At 38.4% G+C, this 15,704-nt stretch overlaps 1 protein-coding gene across 9 annotated transcripts in view; it reads right to left on the bottom strand.

Annotated features, from left to right (window-relative positions):
- Positions 1 to 15,704, bottom strand: part of TPST1 (tyrosylprotein sulfotransferase 1) — a 124,112-nt gene that overhangs the window by 75,220 nt on the left and 33,188 nt on the right. For 8 of the 9 annotated variants that reach the window (XR_007472251.1, XM_033426261.2, XM_049699583.1 and 5 more), the window contains exon 2: positions 10,952 to 11,897. Coding sequence is in view for 8 of the 9 variants with exons in the window: in XM_033426261.2 (XP_033282152.2) it covers positions 10,952 to 11,796 (845 nt within the window). In the remaining variant the exon portion in view is untranslated. Of the gene's footprint in view, positions 1 to 10,951; positions 11,898 to 14,861; positions 14,882 to 15,704 lie in introns of those variants that run through there. The other variant, XM_049699581.1, reaches the window with a different exon arrangement.

Raw genomic sequence — 15,704 nt, 5'->3', positions numbered from 1 at the left:
ATTAACAGAGAATTACAAATTGAAATTACAGTGAGGTACCTACCATTTACTCTTACCCAGTTAGAAAAATTAACAAGCCAGGCTGTACTATACAGTTAAACTAAATAAGAAGGTTTAAAAAAAAAAAGCCAGGCTGGTGAGGTTATGGATTCCTGGGGATTTTTATATTGATAGTAGCAGTGTAAGCTACTGCAAACTCTTTGGAAAACAACTTGGCATTACCTAGTGAAGGTGAATATGCATATCCTCCATGACCCAGCAATCCTATGCTTAAGTGTGTATCTTAGAGAAACTCTTGAAGAGGACACCTTAAAAAATGTATATAGCTCGAAACTGAAAATGACCCAAATGTTCATTAACAGTATAAATGTATAAATAATTATATTTATTATTATTATATCATAGTATTGTGGCAATAAAAACAAATTGAAAATAGCTATACACCTCAAAAATATAAATCTCAAGATAATGTTAAGTAAAAAAAAAAAAAAAAAGGACAGAAGAAAACACAGACTATGATCTCATTTATGTAAAGTTCACAAATAGGCTAACTAAACAAACAAAAATGGGAAAAACACGACAAAAATAATGACAGACCAGGTATCATCATCAGGTAGTTTCAAATATTGCTACTGTAAGGCTGAAATTCCCAAACTGCCATGTCAGTTTCCCTAGTAGAGCTGTTAAAATCAGGTGCCCATTTTGTTTCATTAGTTAAACAAACATTCATGAGTTAAGACTATCTCTACCGTAAACAAGCTTATGGAGAATGTGTGATAACAAAAGCCTATGGCGCACTTGGTACCGTGCTAGGTACCATGCCAGGTGTTTTGCACTCATTTTTTTTTTTTGACAGAGCATAAGCATTTAATAACAATAAAAAATATATATACTATAAGTACCATTTATGCCAGGTGCTGTGCTAAAGGCTTTATAGTAATTTTAATTTAATCCTTACAACAACTCTATGAAGTAAATAAATACTATGACCTCCATCCTCAGTGGGTACTATCGATATTATTATTATCCTGATAATAATAATAATAAAGATAATAGGTAACATTTTTTTTTTTTGGCCACACCATGCAGCTTCAAAGCGCAGAGTGAAAGCGCACAGTCCTAACCAATGGACTGCCAGGGAATTCCCAATAGGTATTTTTGATCACCTACTAATGCCAGGCACTGGGCTAAGGCTTTATAGTCAACCTAATTTAATCCTGAGGACAGCCCGGCAAAGTAGGTATCATCCCTAATGGATATTACTTCCATCCCCATTTCCAGGATAAGAAAACTAAGGGGGAGGATGAGGAAACTAAGCATAAGCAAAATCAAGTAACTCACCCAAGGTCATATAACTGATAAAGGATAGAGCTAGGATTTGAAACTTTGTCTGACTCTTTATCTGTCTGCCTGTGTTTAGCCACTTTCACACTCATTATTTTATTTAATATTCATAAGCCCTATAAAGTAAATGTAACATAGAGATTAAGAGCACAGGTTCTGAAGATGGAAAGACGTGAGCCCTACATGAGCTCTACTATGTTCCAACTGTGGAACCGAGGACAAGCTCCTCAACCTCTCTGAGAGGGATAGGCCCTTCATCTATAAAATGGAGGGGTTTTTTAAAATAAATTTATTTATTTATTTTTGGCTGCGTTGGGTCTTCATTGCTGCGTGCGGGCTTTCTCTAGCTGCGGTGAGGGTGGGCTACTCTGTTGCGGTGCGCGGACCTCTCATTGCGGTGGCTTCTCTTATTGTGGAGCACGGGCTCTCGGTGCGCAGGCTTCAGTAGTTGTGGCACTCGGGCTCAGTAATTGTGGTTCGTGGGCTCTAGAGAGCAGGATCAGTAGTTGTGGCGCACAGAATAAGTTGCTCCGTGGCACTCGGGATCTTCCCAGACCAGGGCTCAAACCTGTGTCCCCTGCATTGGCAGGCGGATTCTTAACCACTGCACCACCAAAGAAGTCCCAAAATGGAGGTTTTTAAAGTATCTGTGTGTAACTGTGAAAGGGTAAATATGAAAACTGAGATAAGGCATGCAAAGAACTTATAACACAGTGCCTGGCACACAACAAATATTCAATAAATATTAGATGATAACATCATGGTCATCATCACCATCTTCTCCATTTTCTTGATTAAAAAAATGGAGATACAGAGAGGGACAGTAGTTCATCCAATGTTACAAAACCAGTTGGTGTCAGTAAAAGAATTTTAAACATAGGTCTAATCAGCTTCAAAGTCTGAACTCTTTTCCACTTGCCAAGACACCTCATGAAGGCAAAGGAAGCACATCCTAGACAAAGGGAGATCTCAAGGAGCTCCTCCTTAGGGAAGGGAGACCTAAGCTGAATGCTTAAATACAACTTGACTTGGTCAGATGAAGTGAGAGAAAGGTACCGCAGACAGAGGGAGCAATACATCCAAAGGAGCTGATACAATGAACAGTGTGGACTATTTGAGTAGATACAATTATTTCAGTGTGGCTAGAGCCCAGAGAGTAAGAGGCAAAAAAGTTAGAGTCTACATATGAAGCAAACATAAGATGCAGCATGATTCTGAGCAGGGGTTCTTAAAGTGAAATCTCCAGACAAGGAGCATCACCACCTAGGAACCTGCTACGAATGCAAATTATTGGGGCTACACCAGGTCTGAATCAGAAACTCTGGGTCTTTTAAAAGGTCCTTCAGGGGACCCTAATGTATGGCTGATGTTTGAGAAGATGATTTTGATCAATGATGGAATGTAATGGTGTTTTTCAAAAATAATGAAATCATCCTTTATTAGATAACTCAGAAGAGGGAGAGGACCACAGTATCTGGATAGAAACTAGCTATAATACCTATGATGTGCTTGGTTTTTCTTTGATAGCAGTTAATCAATTTTACAGGTTATTCTACTTACAGATCAAATCTGCCCTATGTTTCACCTTAGAAAAACACCCCCAAACAGGCTAACATTTTAAATCTTAAAAATATTTTTTTTCTTTGTTTCATACCTTCTAAGTTTCATACCCTGAAAGGTCAAACTTAGGTCTATTAAAACTAAGTGTTTAGGGCTTCCCTGGTGGCGCACTGGTTGAATCCACCTGTCAATGCAGGGAACACGGGTTCGAGCCCTGGTCCGGGAAGATCCCACATGCCGCAGAGCAACTAAGCCTGAGTGCCACAACTACTGAGTCTGCGCTCTACAGCCGGCGAGCCACAACTACTGAAGCCTGTGCCTAGAGCCCGTGCTCCGCAACAAAAGAAGCCACCGCAATGAGAAGCCCACACGCCACGACGAAGAGTAGCCCCCACTTGCCACAACTAGAGAAAGCCCATGTGCAGAAACAAAGACCCAACTCAGCCATACATACATACATACATACATAAATATATAAAACAAAAAAACTAAGTGTTTGTAGGGACTTCCCTGGTGGCTCAGTGGATAAGACTCCGTGTTCCCAATGCAGGGGGCCCGGGTTTGATCCCTGGTCAGGGAACTAGATCCCACATGCTGTAACTAAGAGCCCGCATGCTGCTACTAAGAGCCTGCATGCCACAACTAAAAGATCCCGCATGCCAAAACTGAAGGTCCCACAAGCCGCAACTAAAGATCCCACGTGCTGCAATGAAGATCCTGCGCGCAAACTAAGACCTGGTGTAGCCAAATAAGTAAGTAAATAAATAAATATTTAAAACAAAAACAAAAAAACCCTAAGTGTCTGTAGAAACCATTATGATCCCAGCCTCTTAAAAACTTACAATTTTTAAAAATTTAAGAGGATGTTATAATCAACTTTTTCTTTTGAAAACAAAATAGAAGTGTCCCAATTCCATGAGTTTTACTTCAGTTTTGCTAAATCCAAGCAAAATTAAATGTTGCCACAAACCAGAGCCACACCACCTCTAAGTACTTTAGATACCAAGGTTCCTTATGAGATTTCATTTGAAAAGAGTGTCCCATGGATAAGACAAGTTTGAAACAACTGGTCTACAGGATAAAAGTTAAGATCTTGAGCATAAAATATAAGGCCCTCCAAAGCCTGGTCCCTCTCAGCTCTCTCAAGCCTATTCCCACCACTTCGTGCCTGGGTATGAACTCTCAAACTGCCTATAATTCCTCATAAATACCACAGTGTTTCTCATCTTTGTGAATTTGTCCATGTTGTAGCTTCCAAATGATTACTGCCTGGTTTTATTTTACTTTACGTTTAAACAATTATATTAGGCTATGGGAAACAAATGTGACATTCTGGGCCCAGGTGGGAGTGAGCTTGGATGACTTCCACTATAGAGTGGGAGGGCAGGGCCTACAGTTCAGGCATAACAGGTCCCAGCTGTTCTCTAGGTCCTTCTGTGCCCCTAGGTTGAGCCATGAGTCATGCCACAAGAAGCTCTCTATTCCACCTCTTCTCTTTGGACACTGTAGGACTAGAGTTAGACACAGACCGATCCTAGGAGTAATATCTCCTGATGGTTCATTTGGCTAAGGAAGAAAGAGGTGTTCTAAGTAATCAAGGAAGAACTACCACACTCCAACCATGGGTCACCCAAGGAGCACAATATCCTGTAAGTCAAAATGATCTTCCCTTTATCTGGGAGCTTGCCCCCCAGGGGGCATCTCGCAATGTCTGGAAACATTCTGGGTTGCCACAACTTGGCAGGGGTGGGGAGGGTTGCTACTGGTATCTACTGAGTAGGAGCCAGGGATGCTGCTAATTAAACATCCCACAACGTACAGGATGGTCCCCCACAACGAAGAATTATCTGGCCCAAAATGTCAATACTGCCAAGGTTGAGAAACACTGCTTTATTTCTCAATTTGACACCACATCACCCAGGAAGGCCTTCCTGAACAGCCCAGACTGGGTTAGGTACCTCTTGTTGGTTTCCCATAGTACTTCACACTGTATCATTCAGCAATCTGTGTCTTCTGTTAGATCATGGGTACCTTTAGGGCAGACTTCTGCACTCTGTCTGGCACATAGTAAGTACTCAGTGAAGTAGCAGAGACTGCTATCTGCCTACCCCAAAAAACAACCTATTCTTCTCAGTAAAAGAAACATCAACTCTCAGTTGGGCACATGGTCACTACATTCCTCAGCCTTTTATTTACGGCCATAAGACTAAGTTATGGCCAGGGCAACACACGGAGAAGGGCTACCTGAAAGCTTCTAGAAACTATTCTTAAAAAATACTTAAGGCTCCTTCTTATATGCCCACCCTACCCCTACCCTGCTGCCTAGGACACAGATAATATGACTGGAGCTCCAACTTGGACCTTGGGGGCAATGAGCTTCCAAACCAGTCTTGGTCTGCCTTCTTTTACATAACAGCCACTATTTTATTTAAAACCATTGTTATCTTGGATCTCTATCTTTTGCAAAGACACCTTAATCTAAATGATTTAATACCCAACTTCTATTTTTTGCCATCAATTGCCATGTTCTTCAAGAAAAGTGAGAGTTGTGCTTTATATTAATTTATGTTCTTGTTCTTCTCATTCTTCACTGACATATTTTTAAATACAATTTTCCTCTACTGTTTTCCTTTTACAACCTGTTTTGCTGTCAATTGTATTCCTCGTTTATTCAATTACCCTTTTCCAGCTAAGCGTTCTCAGCTACTTAGCTCTTCAATTTGACTTGTAAAAGCAGCACAGCCATTTTCACAATCCCAAAGCATTCCTCTTAGATGGTATTTGATTAACAACTAAATTTATAAAGATAGGTTTACTGCCTTCACAAAGGATCAGTAATCCAAAGTAAACAGCCTTGCTCTATGATAATTTTATGGGGAAAAATGTAATATTTATAAAACTCCTCTGGGATATTTTAATCTGAGTTCACAGAGCTCAGCTAATCCTGATTTGCATGCTATTAATCTTACAAACTATAGAAGTGATCCTAATTTGCATGAATATAGCTTTCTCTTAACTTGCTCATAATATTCTTTTTTTTTTTTTTTTTTCCAGTACCGCGGGCCTCTCACTGTTGTGGCCTCTCCCGTTGCGGAGCACAGGCTCCGGACGCGCAGGCTCAGCAGCCATGGCTCATGGGCCCAGCCGCTCCGTGGCATGTGGGATCTTCCCGGACCGGGGCACGAACCTGTGTCCCCTGCATCGGCAGGCGGACTCTCAACCACTGCGCCACCAGGGAAGCCCACTCATAATATTCTTGTTATCCTTACATTTCAGAAATTTTTCAAGTAGACATTTTGTTATCTTTCTCTGGTAATCCTGTAAAATATAAAAATTTTTAATTCCAAACTAAGTTCCATTTTGGAAACTAAAAAAAAAATTAATATTCTAAATTTACTAAATAACTATTCTACTTCCTCAAAAGTATCTCCATTTCCAAAAATTTTTCTGCATTATTTTCACCTATTTAATGTGTTTTTTGCTCTGGATCTGATTTCTAAGTTTTTTCTCTGCTTTACACTTATTAGAAGCTTCAGAGTGTCATTTATTGTATTCTAATTTGTTCTCTTATATTTACCACTATTACATTTTTCATTCTAACCTATTTGTGCATAATAGTTGTACACCCTTTTTCTGCTCTTGGAGTAGATAACTCTTCTCTGAATTGTAGTTGTGATTCTTGTACTTATTCCTTTTAAGGGTTACCATTATATTATTTTATTTTTCTGGCTTTGCTCTTTTGACTACTAAACTTATTTACTGATCATAAGTTACCTTTTTATTTCACTCACTCTTGAGTATACATATGGTTGGTGGCTTTTTTTTGTTGTTACTATTATTGATGATTTTTATTTGTTCCAGGTAATTCTATAGTATCTTAATGAGTTTAAGAGCAAAAACAACTCTGTGCACTCTAGTAACTTCCTGAATGCTTCCATATGGAGATGACTAAAATTCCACAAAATTCCACAATCTGCAGGAAGAGGTCTACATAAATAGTCTCAAACTTTACTTCTATTTCCTACTCAAAATACAAACTTCTATTTCCTACTCCAAACGCAAAATACAAATATCAAACAGAGCAGGCCTCAGCAGTAGATACCATTTACTGATCAGCAAAACCCTCCTCCAATTCAATCACTTGGAGAATTCTGCCGGAATACACCTATTTGCATAAAATATTTTCCTTAGAATGTGCCCCCCCACCTTTCTATACAAACATTTCTTGAAAGATAAAGGCAAAAAGACATGTAGAAATACCTCAATTTTTTCCTACTCTCTATTAGTTTAGAAGAAATAGAGAGATCAGCGAGTTCTATACATATTGTTTTTTGGAGCTATCATATTCAAGACTATGATTCAGTTTAATACGAAGTTGAATAGTATGGTTGAATAATTTATTAAAACAGAACGTAGCATTCAAACATAAAAGTTATAATGCCAGTCACTGGAGAAACTAGAACTACTACTGGAGTTGAACGACTACCTTAAAATATCAAGGATGACTAGTATATCTAAAATCCTAGGGACTTCCCTGGCGGTCCAGTGGTTAAGACCCTGTGCTTCCAATGCAAGGGGTGCGGGTTCGATTCCTGGTCGGGGAACTAAGATCCCATATGCTGCACAGCGTAGCCAAAAAAAATTAATAAGTAAAAAAATAAAATAGAATAAAATCCCACAGTTTTACCTAAATGCAGAACTAAAGCTAAATTATCAGCCAGTCAAAGCAATCTGTTTTCATCCCTTCTCCACTCATTAAATATTTTGCTTTTATTTTCAATTTTGAAAAGTTTAGCTTATATACACTAATCTCTAATGAAGACTCCCTGGACCACGCCAGAATGAAAGTATGCTTTCTTCTATCAAACTCTTTCATAGACGACCCTTATACATGCTAGCAGGTGACTACCCTACACCTCCTACTCTTCTGTAACTGGAACTGACCAGGGAAGGAACAGATGAAATGAAAATAACTGAAAATTCCTAAGCAAAGCAAAAGAAAGCTTAACCTTCATAGTTAACAAGATAAGGCAGGTAGAACCATGAAGGCCCTTCTTATTGCTGTCGTCAACAATTTCTGCATCCTGAGCCATCTGGTGATATCTTAAAGCCTTCAAGGCTGCCTAAATATTTTCAGTATTTTTGTACTAAATAATATACTAAAATAAGTATTAAAATACTTACTTTAAACAATTTTCCCAGAATAAAAATATTTATAGGAAGGCAAAAGCACACAGGATGATTGACTCTGGGCTATGAATTCCTTATGGTCATGACTCTCAACTAACATGTAATATTTACAACCTGGTACTTACTAATGGAATAAGTCTGTATGTTTTTACCTTATCCCCCAATTAGCTCTTTTTAAGAGCAGGGACTCAGTCTTAAAAGAGGCAGTACAGTTTAGATTAGACCTGCTTCAACCACAGTAGCTCTGCTCTTATCTATTTTATACTGTAATGCTGGGTAAGTCTTTGTTTCAAAAAGGAGTTTAAATGTTATTATTTTGCTCTTAAGTTTAAAAACTACTTGCATCCCACTAAAATTAAAAGGACTGACAATACCAAGTGTTGGCAAAGATGTGAAGCAACTAGAACACATTCATGTATAGTATAGTCACACATGAATGGTACAGCCATACATGAATGATACAGACACTCTGGAAAACTGGAAGTATTTGTTAAAGATATATAGATACATAGATAGAGATATCTTACGAGCCATCAATTCTACTCATTGTTATATACCCAAGAGAAATGAAAGCTTATGTCAACCAAAGGTTATGTACAAGAATATGCTTAGCAACTTTACACATAATTCCCCAAAACTGGAAACATCAAATGTCCATCAATGGAACAATGGATCAATTGTGTTATATTTACATATTGGAATATCAGGTAGTAATGAAAAAGAATGAACTACTGCTATGTATAATATTCTGGGTGAATCTAAATGTTAAATGAAAAAATCCAAGAACAAGATAATAAATAGACATGACTGCATTTATATGAAGTTCAAAAACAAGCAAGACTGTTTTTGAACTTTATATGCAACCTCATATCACCTCTGGTGTAAGAGATTGGAACAGTGGTTACTTTGGGGTTTAGGAGGATACTGACTGGGAAGGAGCATAAAGGAGTCTCCTGAGTGCTGGTAATTTTTTTATATCTTTATATGGATGATGAGAACACAAGTGTGTAGAGATGTAAACATTCATCAAATTGTACACTGAATATTTGTGATTTACTATATATGTTATACCCTCATTTTTAAAAACTCATATAGTGGCAAGAGTCTTGGAATAGGCATTGGAGGTTCTAGTCATGGTTCTGCCATATGTGATTCTTGACAAAGCATAAAACCTCACTGGGTCTGCATTCCATACACTTTATGCTAAGTAAGGTCTCTTCCCCCTCTAAAACTCACTGATTCAAAATTCCTATGAATTTCCTTGGTCTGCATGTTTGCAAAATTTTCTTTTTTCTTTTTTCTTTTTTTTGGCCACGCTGCGCAGCATGCAGGTTCTTAGTTCCCCAACCAGGGATCAAACCCACGCTCTCTGCAGTGGAAGTGCAGAGTCCTAACCACTGGACCACCAGGGAAGTCCCTGCAAAATTATCTTTTCCTGATTTCCACAGAAATTTAACTTGAGCATATCTCTTTAATCCCTACTTGGAGAGATGGTGGGGTGTTAATAGGCTTATTTTATATTAATAGATGGAACTAGCATCAGAATTTCTGGGCCAACATACAAGCATACAAAGTAAAATGCTACCTAGGAATACAGGTGATTAGAAACTAGTGATGCTCTATTATTTGGAAAGAACAGTAAACTGTGATGACGTTAGCTAAAGCTGTAATTCTCTCTGAATCAATAAAAATAACCTGGAGCCACTGGAGTGATGATACCTAATAATTTATAATCAATAACTGAAAGCTTGTTGCAGAAAGGTAGCTGTTCCTTTTCAATTACCTATATGAGGAATCAATATTTACTGTACAAGTTCTATACTTTGAAAAAAAATCAAGAAGACATTCCTTGATAGGGGCAAGCAGGACACACAAGGGAAGTTCACTGCTTTTTCTTTTTCTTTTTTTTTAGGTATTACTTTTATAAATGGAAAGATAAAAAATAAAATTTAGTCATAGCCAACTTTTCTTCATGAGGAGATGCTACCTGAATTTAACAGTAGTTTTTATATCCTTATATCCTTATTCTAGGTATAAGTCATCAAGTCAGGTTATCAGAGCAAGTCAGGCCACCCTAGTCATCACTTCATGAGAAAGGAAGAAAAATACAATGGTTTTAGAAATACTTGAATCCAAGGAACTTCTTGTATGAATTATGGATTAAGCTTCCAAATTTCAGAGATCCTCTAAAATTTTGTAAAAATCAAGGGAAGATGTATCCATCACATGACAAAAGAAGCACTACATGTAATAAAATGCCATGGGAAAAAGCACTAGCCCATTAAGACCAAAGCATAGATTCTAATTCTGGCCCTGCCATTTAAATTTGAGTAAATCATTTTGATCTTTCTGACTCAGATTTCCTACCTGTAAAATGAAGGGAATGAGTTAGATAATTTTAACCTTTATTTTTCTCTCACTAAAATTTCCTATATGCTGGAATTCACTTCATACCAACATGGTAGATGCTTTTCCTCATATTGACCCTCATCTACACAAAAGTTAACTATCCTTATTAACAAAAATATCTAGAAATTAAATATCAGAAGCCACTAAAACTGAATGATGGACATTAAAGTCTGATGTCCTTTCACTGCTATAAATTGGGTTTGCTTCCATCAAGTACATAAAGAACAATTCATAAATTTTAAAATGAATTAAGTAAATGAAAGGGTCTATAATGAACCGGCTAGAGAATTTTTTAAAAACTCACTGATGAAGCTCTATTCTAGAAAAGGTCTACAGTTTCCATATACATATATATATTCCATATAGACACACACACACACACACACACACACACACACATTCTTTATTAGCTGAATATGGTCAAATAAAAAACATAACATCTACTCACTTTGACAGAGATACTCCCCCAGCTTTCCCAATCATCTCTTCATGGTGTAATACTGAGTGGTTCCAAGGAATTTGGAGGAACTTTAAGAGTGTTCTCATCCACCGTTCAGGATGTAAGACAAGTTGCTCATAGTGAACTAACATGCATTTTTTATAGCCAACCTCCATACACTGGTTATACATGGTCTCTATGGCACGATTCCACTTGGTCAAACAGTCCCTATAGCTGTTCAGGTCAAATCCAGCGATTGTAACTTTTCGAGAAATCATTGAATGTACTGATGCCCGGCCATCACGGACCATCAGGAGAAATTTGGCATTGGGGAATAACCTAGCAAGGTAAGTTAAGGATTTCAGGGCAAAAGGATCTTTATTACATAAATAAGGGGCTGGCTCCCCATGCTTAACAATGATTTCTAGTAAGAAGGCCTGCATGGCAGAATCCAGCACTTCATCGGTGACACCAGCCTCATCCAAGCGTATTTTCTCTTTACTCGACCGTGACCATATCTGCTTCAGAGCCAGGATTCGAGGAATGACCCTGGTTTCCTCTCCACAGCGAATATCAGGGTGTGCATCTAGCATGGCCCTCATGAGTGTGGTTCCACTCCGAGGCACACCTCCAATAAATATTAAAGGCATATCTTTGTGATAGGCAAAGGTTTTATTGGCTTTGATGTCCAGGCCAGTTCGCACAGTGGTCTTTGTGTTCTCCAATTTGAGGGGCTGGCTACGTTCTTCTATTCGGTGATGGCATTCCATGGCGTGTTGGCCCAAGTAAAATACAGTCACAGAACTAATCACCAGACATGCCAATAGTAAGTTCTGCTTCAGTTTTCCAACCATCTTGATGTGGTTATCTTGCTATTAAACAGATATTTTGCTACAAATGTTTTTCAGAAAACATTCAGGCCATGGAGATTCTACTTCAGAAAGATGATCAATATCTAATAGGAAAAGGAAAAAGTTATTTTACCATTACATTAAGATTGTTTACAAATTAATCATCAGTTATCACCATTGCATTTTAGCTAGAAAGAAGTTGAAGCAGTCTTAAATACACTGATACTCTTAGAATAAAAGTATATATAAATATAAGCAAAAATAAATCAATATTTCTAATCAGAAACAGCTTTTCTTAATGTAACAATTCTGAAGCTACAGACCTTGCACAGAATGGAAAAATAAATAAAATTATTTCTATAGTGAGTCAAGCAAATATTTAATATTCCCAAGTATGTTTGGAGTCTAACCCAAGGTTCATCTCTGATATTCAGAGTTGCTTCATCCCCAAGAAGCTTCATCCACATTCTACCATAAAGAGAAATTACAGAAGAAATATACAACTTCCAAATTTTTAACACAGATTCAGTTTATTCATATCTTACAAATTATTTATTTAGGTACTACAGTCCAGATACTTGGGCTTGGCTGAGGATAAACTTTGGAAAGGACAGCAGTGCAGTGACCCCTGCTCTCAGGAGGCAGACAAATATACAATGATAATAAAGTGTGATCAGTGTCTTAGTAGAAATAAGCAAAGGAGACAATGGTAGTATAATGAAAAGGCACACAGAAAGGAAGCTAACTCAGGAAGCTATAAAACCATATATAAAACAAGAGGAAGGAGTACGCTAAGCAATAGAAACTTGTGTGCAAAAGCACAATGGCATGACAGAACACAGCATAATTAGGTGACAAGAAGTAGTTCAGGAAAGCTGGTGTATAGGGTGCAAAGAAAACTGTGTGTGTCTGTGATCCAGCCTTATCTAGAATAGATAAGATTTGGGTACACAGAGCATTCTAAACTGAAGATACGCTATGACCAAAGACACAGACATGTAAAAGCAGGGGCATGTATGTAAAACATACGTACTATGTACATGTAAACTTACCCTGAACTTCAGAGGGCAAGTGTGATGTTTAGTTTTATCTGTCAACTTGGCTAGGCTATGGTGCCCAGTGTTTGGTCAAACACCAGTCAAAATATTTCTGTGAAGGTATATTTTTTAGAAGTGATTAACAATTAAATCAACAGACTTTGAGTAGATTACCCTCCAAAACACAGGTGGACCTCATCTAACAATTGAAGTCCTTAAGAGAAAAGACAAGTTTCCTGAAGAAAAAGGGATTCTCCACAAGACTGCAACACAGAAACCCTGCCTGAGTTTCTAGCCTTGCTGCCCTGAGGAATTCAGCCTCTAGGCTAACATCAACTCTTACCTGCCGGACTGCTGTATGGATTTTAGAAATACCAGTGCCATAATCACATGAGCCAATTCCTTAAAAACTCTCAGTCATATACATACATATATATATATATACACACATACATATACATATGAATATCCTGACTGACAGTGAGTACACCTGGGGAAATGACTAATTACACCAGAAAAAGAATACATTCTGAGGGGCTGGATGTCTAGCTAGGAACTAAGGAGAAGGTAGGCAATTCTTCTCCCCAAAAAAACAAGTTATAAAGAGGAATGAAACTGACAAAACCACCCTTTCAGTCCTCTGGAAATTGACCAAAGGAATACAGCAACCCAAGAAGCATTTATGTTTGAAAAACTGCTCAACGTTCAGTAAGAACAGTGAGAGCTGTGGTATTTGTGCCCAAGACTACTCCCACCCCCACCATCCACCCACTCAGCAGGTACAGAGGTTCTGCAGGGCAGGGCAAACTACAAGGCCTGGAGGCTTTGCTGCTGGAATCAGTGGGAGATCACTCAATTTGAACTGGAGCGTAGCACACATGCCCAACTGTGCTGCCAGTGTAAGTGATGCTCCAGGCGGCAGGTGAGCAAGGACGGTGAAGAGCTCTAGTAGGCTGAGGCTGTAGTCGTGATCAGCAAGCTCGTGGCCAAAGCTGAGCTATATACAGGCAAAGAGGAGACATGAAAGGATCAAGTGGAAAGTAAACACCAGGGCAGATTTGAGAACAGCCTGAACTTTGAACATGTTCCTCTGCCCCACACGCAAATCCACTGGCAGAGGACAAGTCTTACTGCCTCAATAAGTTTGAGCACAACCGCTGTCCACTAAGCTATGCAGACAGGGGGGCAAACCACAAGAAAGCCATGCTTAAAAATGAAAACAATTGTGCGTGTGTGTATATGTATCTGAGCAGCTACATCAGCATACATTTATATGAAATGTTCACATCTGGCAAATTTACAGAGACAGAAAGCATGGGGTGGAAGCAGGAACTTATGGCAAACAGGCATGAGGGGACTTTTTCCAGTGATGAAAATGTTCTAAAACTGGACTGTTGTGATAGTTGCACAACTCTATAAAATCTACCAAAAATCACTGAATTGTACCCTTAAAATGAGTAAGTTTTATGGTATATGTTACACCTCAGTACAGCTGGTTTTTCTTTTTCTGAAGAATACACTCAAAGAAATATTTTTTGAGTCTCAGTAGGATACAACAGTCAAGATCTGGTTTTTGTTTACTCATGTATTCACTCCTTTAGCCACATATTTGAAGACCTATTACTGTGCCAGGCACTGTACTTTATTATAAAGCTGCAACAAAGAACCACAAAGTGAGAAGAGGTTGAGATTAGAAGATCAGCTTGATAAGAAAAGACTGCAAAGAAAAAAACATTAATTAAGATAATTGGTAGCAATATAGCATTGAAATATCTATGCAGAAAACTGTATCCATGATGTAGAAGGCACACTTAAGATGTTACACCAGTATTTAATTTAAAGGGGAGAAAGTGGGAAGGAAAGAAAACAATGGAGAGAAAAGAGAGTAATAGAGAAAATGGAGAATTAATATTCAACCCTAGAAAAATAACATTTTGGTTAAAGAAACTAAAACTGTATCACAAGCACAAAGGGAAAAAGTCCTTTTGGAAATAGAAAAAAAGACATTAGTCTATTCAAGTGAGGGCCTACCTTTCAAGCAAAACAATGACAATAAACCCAATCTGGAAATATCCTGGCAATTTCAAATATGGCAATTTCAAATTTCAAATATAATTCAATTTCAAATGTGAAAGAAATAGTTCTTCAGGCTTCCAAACAGAAAAAGAAAATAAGGACCATAGGACCAAAAAACAAGCTGGCATTAGATGTCTCTGCAACATTAAATGCTTATCCTCTGGTTTCCTTGTAAGATACCTTTCCTTATTTTTCAAATTTGCTATGATGAACATGTGTTACCTAAGTGAGAAAAGAAAAAACAATATTTAAAAAATAATAGGGGGCTTCCCTGGTGGCGCAGTGGTTAAGAATCTGCCTGCCAATGCAGGGGACACGGGTTCGAGCCCTGGTCCAGGAAGATCCCACATGCCATGGAGCAACTAAGCCCATGCACCACAACTACTGAGCCTGCACTCTAGAGCCCGCAAGCCATGAATACTGAGCCCACGTGCCACGACTACTGAGCCCACGTGCCACAACTACTGAAGCCCGTGCGCCTAGAGCCCGTGCTCTGCAACAAGAGAAGCCACTGCAATGAGAAGCCCATGCACTGCAACGAAGAGTAGCCCCCACTCACAGCAACTAGAGAAAGCCCGCGCAGCAACGAAGACCCAAGGCAGCCAAAACTAAATAAATTTATTAAAAAAAAATAATAATAGGAATAGCCTTTCTTAAAAATTGACAGGTAAAGATCTGAAGAATGAGCAGGAACTAGGTAAAGAGTGAAGAGAAGAGCATTCTAAGCAAAAGTAAATGGATACGCAAAAGCCCTGCAATAGAAAGGCATTTTAAAGCTTTCAGGGACTTCCCTGGCAG

The sequence above is a fragment of the Orcinus orca genome, chromosome 16 (genome assembly GCF_937001465.1).
Source record: "Orcinus orca chromosome 16, mOrcOrc1.1, whole genome shotgun sequence".
Classification (NCBI taxonomy): Eukaryota; Metazoa; Chordata; class Mammalia; order Artiodactyla; family Delphinidae; genus Orcinus; species Orcinus orca.
The sequence above is the reverse complement of the archived record's forward strand: the minus strand, read 5'-3'. Positions and strand labels throughout refer to the sequence as shown.